General features: G+C 45.7%; 1 protein-coding gene across 1 annotated transcript; it reads right to left on the bottom strand.

The window, feature by feature from the left end:
• Positions 1 to 16,351: 16,351 nt before the first annotated feature.
• Positions 16,352 to 16,945, bottom strand: LOC121138073 (protein FAM104A-like; the record flags this gene model as incomplete). The annotated part of the gene is given in 2 exon segments (XM_040740889.1): positions 16,352 to 16,704; positions 16,707 to 16,945. Coding segments are annotated over 2 exon segments (352 nt in total), but the record flags the coding sequence as incomplete, so codon positions are not given.
• Positions 16,946 to 17,865: the final 920 nt, after the last annotated feature.

The raw sequence follows: 17,865 nt of genomic DNA, 5'->3' as shown, positions 1-17,865 counted from the left end.
TACAGAACATGCACTACCAAATCCACCTTCAGGTATATGCTTTTTACCTAGTTTTTTTGTTATTGTTTTGAGGGTTTTGATAATTAAAACTAAATATTAAATTTATTTAAAACCAGAAGTTAACTGTACATAATGTCAGCAACATTTGTAGTTATGAGAATGCCTGATTATTCTCCAATCTAAAGAATATAAGCGTTCAATAATGTAACAATATGCTTAACATGGGACACAACAAGGCAGCAAAGTCAGGTGAACGGCATTTTGGTTAATTCAGGTGTTTTCAGCTGTGATATAATACTTTACTTATTAACTGAACATCTGTGGTCAAAAAGGAAGCCATGTAAAACCTATCATGAGCTGGGGGAGACACAACTATCATAGCAGTAGATAGAGACAAGGAAAAAATTAATATACTTAACTAATCCCAAATAAAGTACATCAAAAGAATGCAAACTGCTGTTAAAGCTTATAAATTATACAAACACAGCCTCCTCAAGTTTTATGTTTCTTCTAAAAGAAAAATTAGTCATAGAGTTCTACTATGGCGACTTTCAAAGCCTTTACTACCAAAAAACAGAGGGGACTCCTTAAAGTTAAAAGCATGATTAAGGAAAATATGACACTATGGGGTCTTCAGTCAATCCACTACCATTGAACTCCAGTAAGAAAGTTCGCACTACCAGGAAATGTGACGGACCCTACAACACTGTCACTTGTTTAGTACTACAAGTCTGACTGAAATATAAGTTCTGCAATATAATATACTTGGTGTGTGTCTCAGGGTTTCTATTGCTGTGAAGAGAAGTCATGACCACAGCAACTCTTATAAAGGAAAATACTTAACTGGGGCTGGTTTACAGTTTCAGAGTTCAGTCCATCACCATCAATTTGGGAAACATGGCAGAATGCAAGCAGACAGCTGCTGGAGAAGGAGCTGAGAGATCTACATCTTTATCTACAGGCAGCAGAAGTGCATGCCACAGTAGGCCAGGAATGGAGGCACCATTCCTATCCAAACCACCACAGTATTCATTCATCATTTCAGCAGATATTACTCCGGGCCTAAGAGCGAATGAGGTATGTAGCAGTAAGTCAATGGACACTACGTCTGTCCTCATGTGCTGAGAGACTCTCTTTTAGGCAGTATTGTTGACCTTTTAATTCTTTACCTGTGCATCATCAATCTGATGCATAGCTTGATACAATTGGTTCGTGTAATTGCAAATGGCGGTAGCATCTTCAAATAAAACCAGGAGAGACCTTGTCTGTGAAAGAAATCATAAGTTTATATAAATCAGACAGTGAAACACTTTTTCTCAAAGCAGTAAAATACTAGAACTCTACTAATTCTGGCTCTTAATCTCTCTATACTCTTTCGATAATAATACAGATGTCAAAGGATTTTTTAAATTCTGTTCCATGTCATTAAAGTACCAGCATAAAAGCTGGGCATGGTAGTGCACACATTTATTTCCAGCACTTGGAAGACAGAGGAGGAACCTATCTCTGAGTTCAAGGCCAGCCTGGTCCTCAGAGAGAGTTCTAAGACACCAGTCCCACACAGAAACCCTACCCCAAAAGAAAAACAAAAAGGAGCATTGGCAAGAAGAACGAAGACGTGCTTTTGCAAATCAAAACTCCTGTTATTCAACCTAAAAATAGGAAGCAATGCATGGTGGCCATACTTAAAAAGAATGAAGGAAGAAAGGAAAGAAAAGAAGTACGTAATGGACAATTAAGGCTTAAAATCCAAAGGATGACACTACCGCAACCCAACACACACATATAGTTTATTCATTTTAAGAGAGGGTCAAGCTGGCCTCAAACTCATGGCAGTCATTCTGCTTCAGCATCTGATATACTGAGACTATAGATGTGAGCCACCACACCTGGGCAGACTTCATATTTTTATTCACTAACTTCCGTATTCAAAGGAAGAACTTAGGCAATTGGTGTAGGATGTGGCACAAGACCTCTGTGACATAGGAAGTCCACAGTCTCAGTATTGTACTTTGCCAAAGCTTTCACCCTGCTTCACCCTTGTAGCTGAGACTACACACATGCACTACAACTGGCCAGATACGGCAGACTCTTCTTCACTCTAGTGGTCCACTGCCTGTCTCTCGGGGCTGCTTTACAACATTAAAGAAGATAGCTAAACATAGTGGTGTATGCCATTCATTCCAGCACTCAGGAGAAAGAGGCACGTGGGTCTCTGAGATCTAGACCACCCTGGTCTACTGAATGAGTTCCAAGACAGTCAAGACTACACAGAGAGGTCCTGTCTCTTCCTTTTTTTAATTTCATTTTTATTTTATGTGCATTGGTGCTTTTCCCTGCATGTATGTCTGTATGAAGGTATTAAATCCCCTGAAATTGCAGTTACAGACAGTTGTGAGATGTCATGTGGGTGCTGGTAATTGAACCTGGGTCCTCTGGAAGAACAGCTAGTGTTCTTAACAGCTGAGCCATCTCTCCAGCCCTTAGAAACTGTCTCAAAAAACCAAAATAATTAACAGGATTCAACACTCACTTGCCTTTAATCCCAGCACTGGGAGGTAGAGGTAGGGTGGATACCTGTGAATTCAAGGCCAGCCTGATCTATGAGTTCTAGGACAGGTTCGAAAGCCAAAATGACAAACCCTGTCTCCAAAAAAAAAAATTCACTGTGATTCTTATTTTCAAAACACAGATAAGACATGTACTAGTAGAGGGTTAAATTTCTCTTTCTCCAGTATATAACTTTAAACATCCTTATGTTAAATAAATTAGAATTGAACTTTGCAAGCTTTACTGTAAATCAAATTTCAAAAAGAAAAAAAAAGAAAAAAAAAAGAGCCAGAGGCCAGGTGAATAGTGTCGAATGCTTTTAATCCCAGCACTCCAGAGTCAGAGGCAGGTAGATTTCTGAGTCCCAGGCAGCCTGGTCTACAAAGAAAGTTCCAGTACACCTAAGGCTGTTACACAGAGAAACCCTGTCTTGAAAAAACAAAAGCCCAAATAGAGCTGAATTCAAGCTCCAACAATAAAAAACTAATCTTTTTATTCTTTTTGGTTTTCCAAGGAAGGGTTTCTCTGTGGCTTTGGAGGCTGTCCTGGAACAAGCTCTTGTAGACCAGGCTGGTCTCGAACTCCAAGATATCTGTCTGCATCTGTACTGGCCTGCTCTTGGGGTTCTGACAGGACATGCACTTAGCTGCAGCAACTCAGAGCACCACCTGTGCATATTCACTACATTCCCTTTTAAAAGGGAGGAGCCCACCTCCCAACTTTCTCTCTCCTCTTCTGCCACTCCTGTCCCCAGAAGCCGGGTCTCCCCTGTCCCCTTCCCATTCACTTCCCCCGATAGAAAAACCCCTCCACATCTGTCAAATGCATTCAAAAGCATTCAGCTCAGCCCTATTTACAAAAGCAGAACTTTGGAAAAACTCTAAAAGGACAACGATGGGAGCTGGACGTGGTTCACCTGCTATAGTTACAACTATTTTGAAAGCTGAGGCAGAGGGGACTCTCAGGCTAGCAACACAAGAGTTTTCTCTCAAAACAAAACAAAAACTTGTAAAAGACACGAGTAAGATGTCATCTAGCTAGGAAGAAGAAGGGAAAACAATAGAGGTAAAGGGCAAATAAAAATAAAATGTCATAATAAATTCCATTGTTATGTTATTAGTATATGCTAATGAAAATATTAAGATGTTTGTGAAATCACTTAAGCAAATATGCAGGCTTGAATTTTTAAATTCGGATTACTGTGAAGATATTTTAGTTATACAGCACCATTGAGAACCCTGTGAGGACATGCTAGCTATAAAGCACCCAGGTAAAAAAGCTGGGTATGGTGGCAGGTGTGTGTAATCCTAGTGCTGGGAAGGCGTCGACAAGCAGATCCTTAGTTAGGGCTTCAGCCCAGCTAGCCTAGCCTACATGATCCCATGAGACCCTTGTCTCTAGGGGAGACCCTGTCTCAAAAAAACAAGTTAGGTAGAGGCTGAGGAGGAAGGACGCCTGGCCTTGTCCTCTAGCCTCTGCATGCCCACAAACACAAGAGCAGCTGCTGTGTCACATATACTCATAATGGGGCTGGGAAGATGGCTCAGTAGATATAGCCTTACCTTGCAAGCTTGAGGACCAGAGTCCAGATTCCCCAGAACCCATGTAAAACTGGGCATGTGCAGGTCACATGTACTCTCAACACTTACAAGACAGAGACAGGATACCTGGGGCAAGCTGGCTTGCTAGACTACCCGAATTAACAAACCCAGGGTTCAGAGAAAGACCCTGGATTATAAGCAATCAAGGAAGATGCACCGATCTGTGGCCTCTGTTCTCATGAGCACACATACACACACGTGCAAACACATACAACACATACACCCACACAAAATAAAAGAGAAGCGAATTGAGGATTTATCTTAGTGGTATAGCATTGGTCCAGCAAGTGCAACGTCCTGGATCTCGCTTCCAGTCCCCCCCCCAAAACCATTTTAAATTAACAAAGAGGGGCTGAAGAGATGGCTCAGTGGTTAACACACGGACTGCTCTTCTAGACAAACCAGGTTCAATTTCCAGCACCCACACGGTGGCTCACAAACACCAGTAACCCCAGTTCCAGGAGACCCAACACTCTCTGCTGACCATTGTGGGTCAAGTGTGCAAGTGGCACACACACACACACACACACACACACACACACGCAGCCAGAACACATATAAACAACTTTTACATTAACACAATAACAGCCACTGAAAGACTTGTGGTCCAACCTTGCAACCACCAGTTAGAGACAGGAGGAATCCATTTTGAGGCCAGGCTGGGCTACAGAATGAGTCTGACTCAAGGTGTAAACTAATTACATGGAAATTTCAAGATGACCACTGTATCGAAAGTCACAGATAGGGCACTGTACAAACCATTCTCTTGATAGACTTTATGGGCTATAAAAAGTACACTGGGTAAAAGAAGTTCAGACAGTGTATTGAGTCTTTAAGAAAGTAAAGATAAAATTATGCTGACCAATACAACCTCAAAATTGTCGCAAATCATTTGAAATAAATATACCATAAAACTTTACACTGGAAAGTCACTAAGCAAGACTTAAAGCAGCTGTGAGATAACCTGAAACGTGGGTGTCTTTCTCATACTGCCTGATAAAGGGGATATTACGTCTGAGCAACTTGCCTATGAAGATAGCTTTCAGAATGAGAAAACAATTCTACAATCAGAGCCCAGTTTCAACCTGCAAATCAAAACTGGCACAAAATCCAAGGCAAAAGTGTCATCGAGGAAAGTAAGCTCTAGCGCTGTTTTTTTGGAGGGAGGGCGCACCACAGTATAAATGTATATAATATGTATTTTTCAGCAAGCCTCATTTAAGGAATCCACCAGCAACATTGTTCTACATTCCTTACTATATATAAAAAGCTGGCATAAGAATGAAGTTGAAGCGAGTTACAGGCCCTAACACCTTTTAAAACACAACAGATTTCACTCACTACTGAAAAGGAAATCTAAGGTTTATTTTCCCAGACTGTCTCCAGCTAGAGCAACCCACACTAACATCATCCCCAAGGCACATAACAGGGCTTTTATTTTTGACGACTTTATTCGGGTCAAGCCGGCAACCAAAGGCTTGGCAGAGCAGGCAGGCGCCTTGCGCCGCCCCCGGGGCACGGCTCAAGTGAGAGCCCCGCGCGGACAACGACACCCCAGGGGAGCAAGGTGCACACTGCCGCGTCCGCCGGCGTCGCACTCGGAGGCCCCTTCCTTCCGGGCGCGCCAGGCCGCCACGGAAAACGCAGCGCCCGGGACTGATCTCGCGCCAGCATAGCATCGCGATAACAGCAGCACCTCCCGTGGAAGGCGAAGGAGAGCCGGCGCGGATTTCAAGCGCCAGGCCCCACCGGAGACAGCGAAGGCCGCTCCGGCACCTTATCTGCCGACTGTCTTCCAGGGTCTCTTCAACCGGCAGCTTGTGGATCCCCGGCACCGTGGCGAAGGTTGGGCGGCGGCAGGACTCTCGGCGGCCGCGCATCACAGCTCACAGCTCACTGCCCGCCAGGCCTGCAGCAGCTCACCCGGCCCCGCCCTCTCGCCGGCGCCGCTGCCCCAGCCAGGCGCTCAGAGGCGGCCGCACGGGAAACCCCGCCCTCTGGGCCCGTCGGTCCCGCCCCCACCTCTCCCTCCGCCTCGCCCATTGGTTCGCTGCGACGCCCGTCAATGATGGGACACACCTAGGAGATTCCTTAGCAAAGGACTGCTCGCTTGCTCTCCCACTAGTGACCTCCCATGCGGTGTCGCCGCTGTCTCAGTCACTCAGGCGTGTGCACTGCAGTTAACCTGAGCCTGGGGGGGAATACCGCTCCCGGGGTCTTGAGGCCATTTGACGTAGGCACCGTATTTCGTCAGGGACTTTGGAAAGATCCCTCCCTCTGACCCCTTTCCAAGCCTGCGCAAAGTTTTCAGTCTTAACTCCTGCAAAGTGATGCTAGCTCACAAATCTCAGACACCCCAAATTGTTCTGTCGGAGGGGCCTGAGCGAGAGGGGGAGCTGAGGGTTTTGTTGGACGGTGAGAAGGCTCATTGGCTGGATCAAAAGTAGCGGAGGGATCATCTTGTTCAGACTTCCTAGCCAAAAGGAGTTGAGTGGGAGAGCACGAGGCATAGAGAGAAGGCTTGGAACATAGCAGAGAGAAAGCCTGGACATAGAAAATCTCCTTCCACTTCTCCAATCGCTCACTGTAGTTCTAAAGGTCCCGAATAATATTGGGATCGAGGGTGCCATTACGTGGCCATGTGGACTGATTATCGAAGGGATATTTAGACAAAATTTGATTGTAAGCAAATAAGTTTAGGACCCTTCAGTTCAGGTGTCAGGTGTAGAGACTGGAGGTTTTCTAGGAGGCATCCCAAGGGGGAACCGGAGGGTACAGATGACACAGTTCCCATGGATGAGAAGGAAAAGGTCACTGCAGCCTGTAGTCAAGGGCGTCCCCAGGACTCAGGGAGGACAACCGAAAGAGGACCAAGCCATTCAGAGGGTCTTCACCCAACTCAACGGGGGTCAGGCTTAGCCCAGCTAAGCCAGAAGAGACTCGGCGCCTGGTACCAGGGCTTTTCTAGAAGCCAGAAGGCATAGACGGAAACCGAGCTCTAAGAGGGATCTCATCCACAGGAAAGGGTCAGGAATGGAGTCGCAGAAGCCACAAGGGCCTAGAGGAGCTGTGGGATGACAGCCAGCTCCAAGGGAGGGCATCAGGAAGGGACTCAATGACACGGTTGGCCCTAAGGAAACTGCAGGATTGCAATTTCAAGGGTGGTAGGATGGCGTCAGGTTAGGAGGGTCAGCTGTAGCCTTAAGGGCCTTGGCTGGGGTACCTCCACCTCTACAAAGACCCCTGACTTAGGGAGCTGAAACACCACCTGAAGGGGAGACTTACCCAATCGTTGATGGTGGATGGAGTGTCGAGCGATTGGTGAGCTGGAAGGCGAGTCTGCTGCAGGCCAACTGGAGATGAGAGATAGGGTCCCAGTGCGGCTCAGTCCACCAAGGGGAGCACAGGCACCAGAAGAGCCTATTCCCGGTTTCAGCACAAAATGTAAGCGTTTCAGGATGGGTCCGGATGGGATGGAACAGGAGTGGATCAGGTATTCTAGAACTCGGGAGTCACAGAATACTGAGTGTTACACAGCTCATGTGGAAAGGTATCCTGGAGCTCGGGAGTCACAGAATACTGAGTGTTACACAGCTCAGGTGAAAAGGTATCCTGGAGCTCGGGAGTCACAGAATACTGAGTGTTACACAGCTCAGGTGAAAAGGTATCCTGGAGCTCGGGAGTCACAGAATACTGAGTGTTACACAGCTCATGTGGAAAGGTATCCTGGAGCTCGGGAGTCACAGAATACTGAGTGTTACACAGCTCAGGTGGACAGGTATCCTGGACCTCGGGAGTCACAGAATACTGAGTGTTACACAGCTCAGAGGAAAAGGTATCCTGGAGCTCGGGAGTCACAGAATTCTGAGTGTTACACAGCTCAGGTGGAAAGGTATCCTGGAGCTCAGGAGTCACAGAAGACTGAGTGTTACACAGCATAGAGGAAAAGGTATCCTGGAGCTAGGGAGTCACAGAAGACTGAGTGTTACACAGCTCAGAGGAAAAGGTATCCTGGAGCTCGGGAGTCCCAGAAGACTGAGTGTTACACAGCTCAGGTGGAAAGGTATCCTGGAGCTCGGGAGTCACAGAATACTGAGTGTTTCACAGCTCAGATGGAAAGGTATCCTGGAGCTCGGGAGCCAAAGACCACCACAGGTTGCAGTAAGCTTAGCTGCTTACAGCCTTGCGTCAGAGAAAGGCTTCCCCGGTGTATCGGTTCTGCTCCTGCAGACAGGGTCTTCAGGCTGGGGATGTTCGCCTAGTGTAGCAGTTTTCTTGGGCAGGAGGTTTCTCGGGCGAAGTTGTTACAATTCAGCTCTGCTCCTGGAGAGCAAAGAACGGAGAGCAGAGAGCGGAGTGTAACAACTCTGCTCTGACAAGCGAAGGTTTCCCGGGCAAGTGTTACAGCCCTGCTTGCTCTACTCTGCTCTGCTCTGCTCTGCTCTATGCTGCCCAGGGTCGCCACTGCTTGCTGTGTTCTTCCTAGGCTGGCCTCTCCTCCGTTCTACTGCAAAAGAAGATCTTCACCCAAAGCTCATCGGGAAGGGTTTAATGGAAGGCAGCTGGATCAGCCAAGGGGAACATACGCAGGGTTTATATAGGGATTCCTGGGGGCAGGGAAGTTTTTCTAGGGTAGTGATTGGTCCAATTTCAGTGCTGAGCTCAGATTGGCTAGAGCTCTGCTCCAGGATTGGTTACTTTTCTGCACAGGATTAAGGTCAGATTTGGCTCTGGTTTCAGAGCCAAAGTGTGTTTCTTTCTCTGGTCCTTTTTAGCCTTTTGGCTCCAATTTTAGGGCCAGGGTGCATTTCTTTCACTGACTCTGATGCCAGGGACTAAGTGGGTTCCTTTGGCCCTGGTTTCAGGGTCAGGGTACATTTCTTTGGCTCTGGTTGCAGGGCCAAAGTGTGTTTCTGTGGCTCTGCTCAGGGTGTGTTTCTTTGACTGGCCCCTTTTCTCTACACCCCCCTTTTTTGTTTAATAAACCTGGGGTTTGGAAAAGGGGCGGTGTTACCATTAGACTACTTCCTGCTGAATGGGAGCATCAGGGTTCATGGGACAGTCTTCATCTTTTTCCAGATGTGTCCAGGTGTTGTAGCTTTCTGGTTCCTTAGCTAGGGGCTGATAATACTGTAATAACAACTGGTTGAAAGTTTGGATAGAAGTTTTTGTAACTTGTTGTTGAAGGAATTTAGACAAAAAAAATATATAAGACAGGGTGCCACTAGTAGAATTAAGAAAACAGAGAGAAGAGGGTTTAGGAAATCTAGCATCCAGTTCGATATTGGATTATTAGTGATCCACTGGCCAGAGCTATCAAATTGTTCTTTATATTTTTGAAGGTCTGTTTGAAGTTGTTGAATTTTATCCTTTACTATTCCTGGTTAACATAAAAGCAACATTCTTCCTCGAGAAAGAGGAAAATCCACCTCTTTCTGCTGTTAGTAAATCTAGTCCTGTCCGACTTTGTAGTACCACAGCAGACAGTAAGTCTATCTGACCCTGAAGGGTGAGGATGGTTTGAGCTAGCTGTTGGAAATCCTGGTTGAATTATGAGGAAAGCCTGTGGTACATCGTTAGGGAAGTAGTCAATCCTGCTGCTCCTGTGGCCACACCTGCAGTTATGCCCAGAGCTGCCAGGAGGGGAATGATCTGAATTGCTCGCTTGTCATGTCGTCCTGCTATAAATTTACTGGTGGGAATTGCGAGGGGCTCTTCACCAGGTACCACTCCTAATATGGGAAGAGGAACACCAGGGTACATGTCCCAGACCAACTGGAAGGTAGTCAGTGGTATGCCTGTGTGCCAGAGAGAATCGACGCATTGTGAATATTTGGACATAGGGGCTGTGTGGTAGTATTATGCATTTTGGTATTGTTGTAGTCTTTGGAATCTAGAATGCCCACAAGGTGTGTTCCTGCTGAGCTAAAGCAGTCTGACATACCGAAGAGAGAGATGTGGGAGAAATAACGGGTGGTGGCAATGTTTGGCTCAGAGCAGTTTACAAGTGGCAAAGTGGGAAAGTCTGTTAAGACAATGGGTGAGGCCACAAAGGGTGGTTGTGAGTTTGACCCAGGAGGGACACACAACCAGCATTCTTCAAAGTGGTTAGGCAAGACATTATTTATTAGCTGATATGTAGAGATTAAGGTTTGAAACGAGAGATGATATGACAGGGAGCTGTGATTAGTATTATCAATAAGGGGTGCAATTACGGAAGTAAGAACCTTTGAGAAGCTGTGCACCACTTCTCCTATTGTGTCTATACTTTGAGTCTGTTTCTGTAAAGTGGGCTCAAGAGGCTTATAGCATTATCTTCAAGGGGAAAGGAATTCTTGCCAAGCCTAGGCAGTTAGAAATTAAAGCAGCTGGGCATGTAGGCGAACATCTTTAATCCCAGCACTGGAGAGGCAGGTAGATCTCTGTGTGTTCAGTGCCATCCAGGACTACAGAGTGAGTTCTGGGACATCCAAAGCTGTTACACAGAGAAACCCCGTCTCAAAAAAACAAAAATAATAAATAAACATATTGTTGATGAGTTATGTTAAAAAGTAGTTTAGTCAGATTATAAAATTGTAAAACTAGATAGATTTAAAGCAGATGTAACATCAGGAGATTGTATACCCTGTGCAACCAAGTATATGATTTTAGTTATTATTTTAAAACAACTCTAAAGATGAAAAATTTACATTTTCTTTTGATAACTGAAAGGTTAGTGGATTTTTTGTTTTTGTTTACTTTTTTGGTGGTAGGGATTTTTAATGATTTATTTTCTTTTATGTACATTGATGTTCTGCCGCATGTGTGTCTATGTGAGGTGGCAGATCCCCTGGAACTAGAATTACAGACCATTGTGAGCTGTCATGTGAGTGCTTGGAATATTACCGGGGTCCTCAGGTTAAGGGCCAGTGTTGCCCCCTTCTTTTTTTTTCAGAAAGTCTCTTGTAGCCCAAGCTGGCCTTAGTCTTGCTAGGTAACGAAGGATGAACTTGAACTTCTGATCAACCTGCTTCTACCTTCTGAGGGCTGGGATAGCAATTCTGCCCCCATGCCTCATTTCACGTGGTGCTGGAGATGAAGTGCAGGACTTCATGCATGCTAGGCAAGCATTCTACTGGCATCTTCAGCCTTTTGTAAAGCTAATCAAGCAGTTCTGTGTCAGCCCATTTCCTCTTATGTAAGAAATAGGACTTGTTCAGAGAATGCCTTTGGGATTACTGGAGACTGGCATGTGGAGAACATAACAAAACAATTTAGGCAACTTGTTACTTTTATGGGAAGCATATCAGGATGAAGCAGCACCCATCAAAGAATTAATTTTTAGAGATACTTTACACATATAATTCAGTGAGATGTTTCACGCATGTAACTTAAAATAAAATTTATACAAATCCATTAATAGACTTGTTAATTACTAGTCTTCTGAAATTATATTCGGTATTCTTATAAAGGTTTTACATGAGATTTCTTGAAGTGCTGGTTAGTAGTTTGCAATAGGGAAGAATCCAACAACTGAAATGACACTAGGGCTTCAACTTTTAAAATTATGTCACTGGGTTAATGGTTTCCAGATGTAAGCACAGCACACATAAAAATTATCTGAGCAGGGCGGTGGTGGTGGGGCATGTCTTTAATCCCAGCATGCAGGAGGCAGAGGCAGGCAGATCTCTGTGAATTCAATACCACCCTGGTCTACAGGACCTAGTTCCAGGACAGGCTCCAAAACAATACTGAGAAACCCTGTCTAGGAACCCCCCCAAAAAATTCATCTGAAAGATTGTTAGGAGACAAATTCCAAAACCCAGAAAAAATTTCTGCTGTAGTTCAGAGTGGAGCTGAGAATCTATGTATGAAAACCTCCATCACCCAGGCAGTGATAGAGCACGCCTTTACTCCCAGCACTTGAGAGCAGAGGCAGGTGGATCTCTGAGTTCCAGGCCAGCCTGGTCTACAGAGTGAGTTCCAGGACAGCCTCCAAAACAATACAGAGAAAACCTGTTTCAAAAAGAAAGAAAGAAGGAGGAAGAGAGGGAGGGAGGGAAAAAGGAAGAAAGAGAGAAGGAATAAAGAAAAGGAAAGGAAAACCTCCATCAGAGATGAGATAAGAGGAGGAGGCCTGTGTGGCTAGGCTAGAGTGATGGGAGGACATGCAGGAGATGAGGTCACTATGCAAGGAAGTCCTGAGGCTACCGTGGAGACAGAAAGCACGTCTGCCAGTCACAGTATGAACTGACATGTCTTCAGTGATTCTTCCAGCGCTTGTTGGAGAGAAACCACTGGGGACTAAGGATGGAAACAGAGGGGTCGACTGGGAGTGGGCAAGGGGGACGGAAGAGGTGGAAGGGAGAACTAGGGTTGGAATGTAAAATGAAATAATAAAGTAAAAAAATGGGAAAAATTAAGAATATCCAAAAAGAATGAAAACAGGCTCTGCTAGAGGTGCTATTTCATCCTTCTTCCTCAGCTCTGTTCTCTCTATTGCTTAATTTCTTTTCTTTCTTTTTCGAGAAAGGGTTTCTCTGCGTAGCCCTGGGTGTCCTAGAACTCACTCTGTAGACCAGATTGGCCTTGAACTCACAGAGATCCACCTGCCTCTGCCTCCCTAGTGCTGTGATTAAAGGCGTGCGCCACCACCACCCAGCTGTCTTTCTTCTTTTTTTAGTCTCTTTAAATATTTGCCATTTCTTTATGTTGAGTAGCTTTGATTCAGTAGCATCATCTTTGATGAGGCTCCGTCAGGAAAAAAAAAGTCAGGACTCTGTGCATGCTTTTAATTTCTGCACCGTGGCAGATCTCTGTGAATTTGAGGCCAACCTGGCCTACGAAGAAAGTTACAAGATATCCTTCCTGGACTGCATAGAGAGACCCTGCGTCAATGATAGAAGTAGAAGTAATAGTAGTAGTAGTAGTGGTGGTGGTGGTGGTGGTGGTGGTGGTGGTGGTGGTGGTGGTGGTGGTGGTAGTGGTGGTGGTGGTGGTGGTGGTGGTGGTGGTGGTGGTGGTAGTAGTAGTAGTAGTAGTAGTAGTAGTAGTAGTAGTAGTACCTTCAGTTTGTCAGATCCCTGGCTCTGTTACTGTCTGCATCTTCCATGTTCTTACTAACTACTTCTTATCTAACACCCCTTCTCTCCCTACCTCCAGGTGGTAGGGCAGCCTAGCCTCAGTCTAAGTCCTTTCTTGTATCTAGCTCAAGTGATCAGAGATACAGATATGCCTTTTAGGACAATGTCATTTCTGGTAATTATAAGCCTGGAGCTCCTGCCCTGGGCTCACAGGATAACTGCTTGTTATACAAACTGGAGCTCTTCATTTCTTCCTAATTTCTTCTTCCCCAGCCTATTCTGCCAGCCCACTCCCCACCTCCAGTAAATGCCACTGTAGTTGCTCAAGACAAAAAAAGAATCATTCTGGAAAAGTTCTATAGCTTCAGTGATAGCTTAGGAGTCATCGTGGAACCAGATCTGAGACTGGGTAAGGCCCATAGGCATGTGAAGAGTTCCTCAACTCACACCAAAAGCTGAAGACTCAGGCAGGAATCCCTACCTGATTTCCAGAAGAAGACTTTGTAAGTGTTTCTCGCGGATCTGGATGGAACAGGAGTTGGTTAGGTATTCTGGCACTCGGGAGTCACAGAAGACTGAGTGTTACACAGCTCAGGTGGAAAGGTTTCCTGGAGCTCGGGAGTCACATAATACTGGGTGTTACACAGCTCAGGTGGAAAGATATCCTGGAGCTCGGGAGTCACAGAATACTGAGTGTTACACAGCTCAGATGGAAAGGTATCCTGGAGCTCGGGAGTCACAGAATACTGAGTGTTACACAGCTCAGCTGGAAAGATATCCTGGAGCTCGGGAGTCACAGAATACTGAGTGTTACACATCTCGGGTGGAAAGGTATCATGGAGCTCGGGAGTCACAGAATACTGAGTGTTACACAGCTCAGGTGGAAAGGTATCCTGGAGCTCGGGAGTCACAGAATACTGAGTGTTACACATCTCGGGTGGAAAGGTATCATGGAGCTCGGGAGTCACAGAATTCTGAGTGTTACACAGCTCAGGTGGAAAGGTATCCTGGAGCTCGGGAGTCACAGAATACTGAGTGTTATACAGCTCAGGTGGAAAGGTATCCTGGAGCTCTGGAGCCACAGAATACTGAGTGTTACACATCTCGGGTGGAAAGGTATCCTGGAGCTCGGGAGCCAAGGACCACCACAGGTTGTAGTAAGCATAGCAGCTTACAGCCTTGCCTCAGGGAAAGGCTTCCCCAGTGTATCTGCTCTGCTCTGGCAGTACAGGGTCTTCCAACTAGGGATGTTCACCCAGTGTAGCAGGTTTGCTCGGCAGGAGGTTTCTCAGGCGAAATTGGAACAGTTCAGCTGTGCTCCTGGAGAGTGGAGAGAAGAGAGCAGGGAGCAGAGTGTTACAACTCCACTCTGCCAGTGGAAGGTTTCCCCGGCAAAAGTGTTACAGTCCTGCTCCCTCTACCCTGCCCGGGATTGCCTCTGCTCCATCGCTGCAGCAGCAAAAGAAGATCTTCACCCAAAGCTCATTGAAGGGGTTTATTAAAAGGAAGAATCCAGGAGAGTGGCTGCCCTCTCCCAGAGTGGCAGAGGACAGCCGGTTAGCAGGAACAGCCAGAAGCTGAACAGACACAGGATTTATATATGGCTTCCAGGGTGGGGATTGTTCAGATTTTAGTGCTGAGCTCATATTGGCTCGAGCTTTGCTCGAGGAGTGGATAGTTTGCAGCACAGGGTTAGGGTCTGATTTGCCTCTGGTTTCAGGGCCAAAGTGTGTTTCTTTCTCTGGTCCTTTTTAGGCTTTTGGCTCCAGTTTTTGGGCCAGGATGCATTTCTTTCACTGAATGTGATGCCAGGGAAAAAATGTGTTCTTTTGGCACTGGTTTCAGGGCCAGGGTACATTTCTTTGGTTCTGGTTGCAGGGCCAAAGTGTGTTTCTTTGGCTCTGCACAGGGTGTGTTTCTTTGACTGGACCCTTTTCCCTACAGACTTAAGACAGAATCTCTGGCCCTAAATTCTAGTCTTATGGAGGGAAAGGATATCTTCTCCCTTCTAGGACTTAATCCTTCACTAAATATTGCAAATGCCACCAATGAGAGTAGAAAAAAAAAAAGACTAGAAATTTTTAAAAGAAGAACACAACCAGTACACTAACTCTAGATGTGCAAATCACAACACAGAAACATCATGAAAACCCAAGAAAATATACTTCCTTCATAAATCACTAATTCCACAATAATGGCACCTAATGAAAATGACTTGGAATGCTACCAGACAAATATTCAAAAGACTGATAAGTATATTGAGACAATTCAAAGAAGACATGACTATACTCCAAAAGAACAAAAAGAGAGGATGAAATGAGGAATTCAGCACAAGGTATGAAAATAGAAATAGACTTGCTGAATTAAACCTACCTGAAATGATGCAGGAAATGAAAAACACAAGAACCTCCCCCGATAGACTGGATCTTGTAGACAACAGAGGATCTACACAGTGAGAAAGACCCTGAAATGCAAAGCTCTAACTGGAATGTCTTACCAAATTCCTCCCCTCTGACCTCAAGGAACCCCATGGAAGAGGAGGGGGAAAGGTTTAAGAGCCAGAGGGGATGGAGGACACCAGAAGGACATGTCCCTCTAAATCATCTGATCAAAGCTCATATGAGCTCACAATGAATTAAGCAGCAAGCACAGGGCCTGCATGGGTCTGCACCAGATCATCTGTGTACATGTTATAGCTTTCAATTTAGCATTTTTATGGGACTCCTGAGGGTGTGAAAAAGTGGATCTCTGATTCTTGTGCCTTCTTTGGGGGCTCTTTTCCTTCTATTGGTTTTCCTTGTCCCACTTCAACATGACAGTTTTTGTTTTGTCTTACTGTATTTCATTTTATTATGTTTTGTTGCTGTCTCTTAGATGCATGGTCTTTTCTAATGAGAAACAGAAAGAGGATCCAGATGGGAGAGGAGATGGGGAGGAACTGGGAGGAGTAGAGGAGGGGAAAATGTAATCAGGATGTATTGTATGAGAAAAGAATCTATTTTTTTATTCTCTACTAGTTTATTGAGTTAAAAATTGAAGATCCCACATTTTAAGAGGCTCTTATATACAGTACAAGTCTAATCGACAGATGTGGAAATCAGTCAGAGGAGGTGTCCTCAGACACTGCCATGACACGGACCTGATGCTCTCTCTCTGAAAAGAATCCTATAAAATATTGCTCCCAAACCCCTCTAAAATCATGATAGTGCAGCAAAACCCCAGGTAAACATCTGCCTGCTGACCCAATACTCAAATATAGACTGAAAGCCAACAGGCATATCTTTTCTGTGTGTAACTTTTAACAAACAAATCATTCAGTTGAAATACCCAATCTGTACAGTGCTGCCCCTTCACAGAAGGCGAGAAACTGCTGGAGCATCACGTCAGAGGCCGACCTCGGTGCTGTAGGCTGTGAAAGTGGGCTTCCTTCAGGGTCTGATTGATATTGAAATAAGGGCTTTTTCACAGTGCAGACTGCTTGGGCACTGGCTCGGGGTGCTGGGGCAGGATCCCGGGATGAGCTGGCTCAAGCTTCTCTCTGGTCCACTGGCCCTGTCTGGGATGTTGCTGCTGCTGTTGCTGCTGCTGCTGCTGCTACTCCCACCACTGTCACTGCTTGAAGACTGTGTGTCCCAGGAGTCCTGAAAGATGGGATTCCTACTTCTCCTTTTGGTCTGGGGTGGGAGGTGGCTATCATCATCATTTCTTCTCCTTTTTCGTGGGGCGGAAGCACTTGCTCATGGCAGCTGGTGAAGGCTAGCAATGCAGCCCTGCTCTGCCCTGACAGCTAACAGACTGAGCTGGGTTCCAACGACTGCCACACCCACCCCTGTGGTCCTGGGTGGCAGCTGCAGGCAGAGTACCCCTCTGGTCGACCTGTACCACCACGATTTCCAGAAAAAAAATCTATTTTTTAAGATTTATTTATGTATATGAGTGCTCTATCTTCATGTACGGCTTTATTCCAGAAGAGTGTATTGTATCCCACTATAGATGGTTGTGAGCCACCATTGAACTCAGGACCTCTCTCTGGAAGAGCAGCCAGTGCTCTTAACTGCTGAGCCATCTTTCCACACCCTGCCCCCAAGAAAAGAATCTATTTTTTAATAAAAGGGGAGCCGGGCAGTGGTGGTGCACACCTGCAATCCCAGCACTCCGGTAGCAGAGGCAGGTGGATCTCTGTGAGTTCAAGGCCAGCCTGGTCTACATAGCAAGTTCCAGGACTGACTCAATAGCTACTAAGAAACCCTGTTTTGAAAAGCAAAAACAAAAAGTTAAAATGAAAAAAAAGTGGTAAAAAAACAAACAAAAGAGAAAGCTGTACAATGTCTTTCAGGTGAAAAGTCTGTGTGCTTATCTTTAGGAGCTTCAGTATGTTTTTTAAAAAATCTTTTAGGCCAGGAGATGGTGTGTGCCAGGGGTAAATATTGATCTACTAGCCAAAGCCTCCCAGGTTGGCTAGGCCTCCTCATTAACACCCACATTCAGGGGGCCTGGATCGGTCCCATGCTGGCCTCTCAGCCATCAGTCTGGGGTCCAAGATATCCCCCTTGTTCAGGTCAGCTGTGTCTCTGGGTTTCACCAGTCCAGTCTTGACCCCTTTGCTCATCACTCCTGCCTCTCTGTCACTGGATTTCAGGAGTTCAGTTCAG

This window comes from Mesocricetus auratus, unplaced genomic scaffold (genome assembly GCF_017639785.1).
Source record: "Mesocricetus auratus isolate SY011 unplaced genomic scaffold, BCM_Maur_2.0 contig_12040_pilon_subseq_1:21778_obj, whole genome shotgun sequence".
NCBI lineage: Eukaryota > Metazoa > Chordata > Mammalia > Rodentia > Cricetidae > Mesocricetus > Mesocricetus auratus.
Note: the sequence above shows the minus strand (reverse complement) of the source record. Positions and strands in the feature narration are given on the sequence as shown.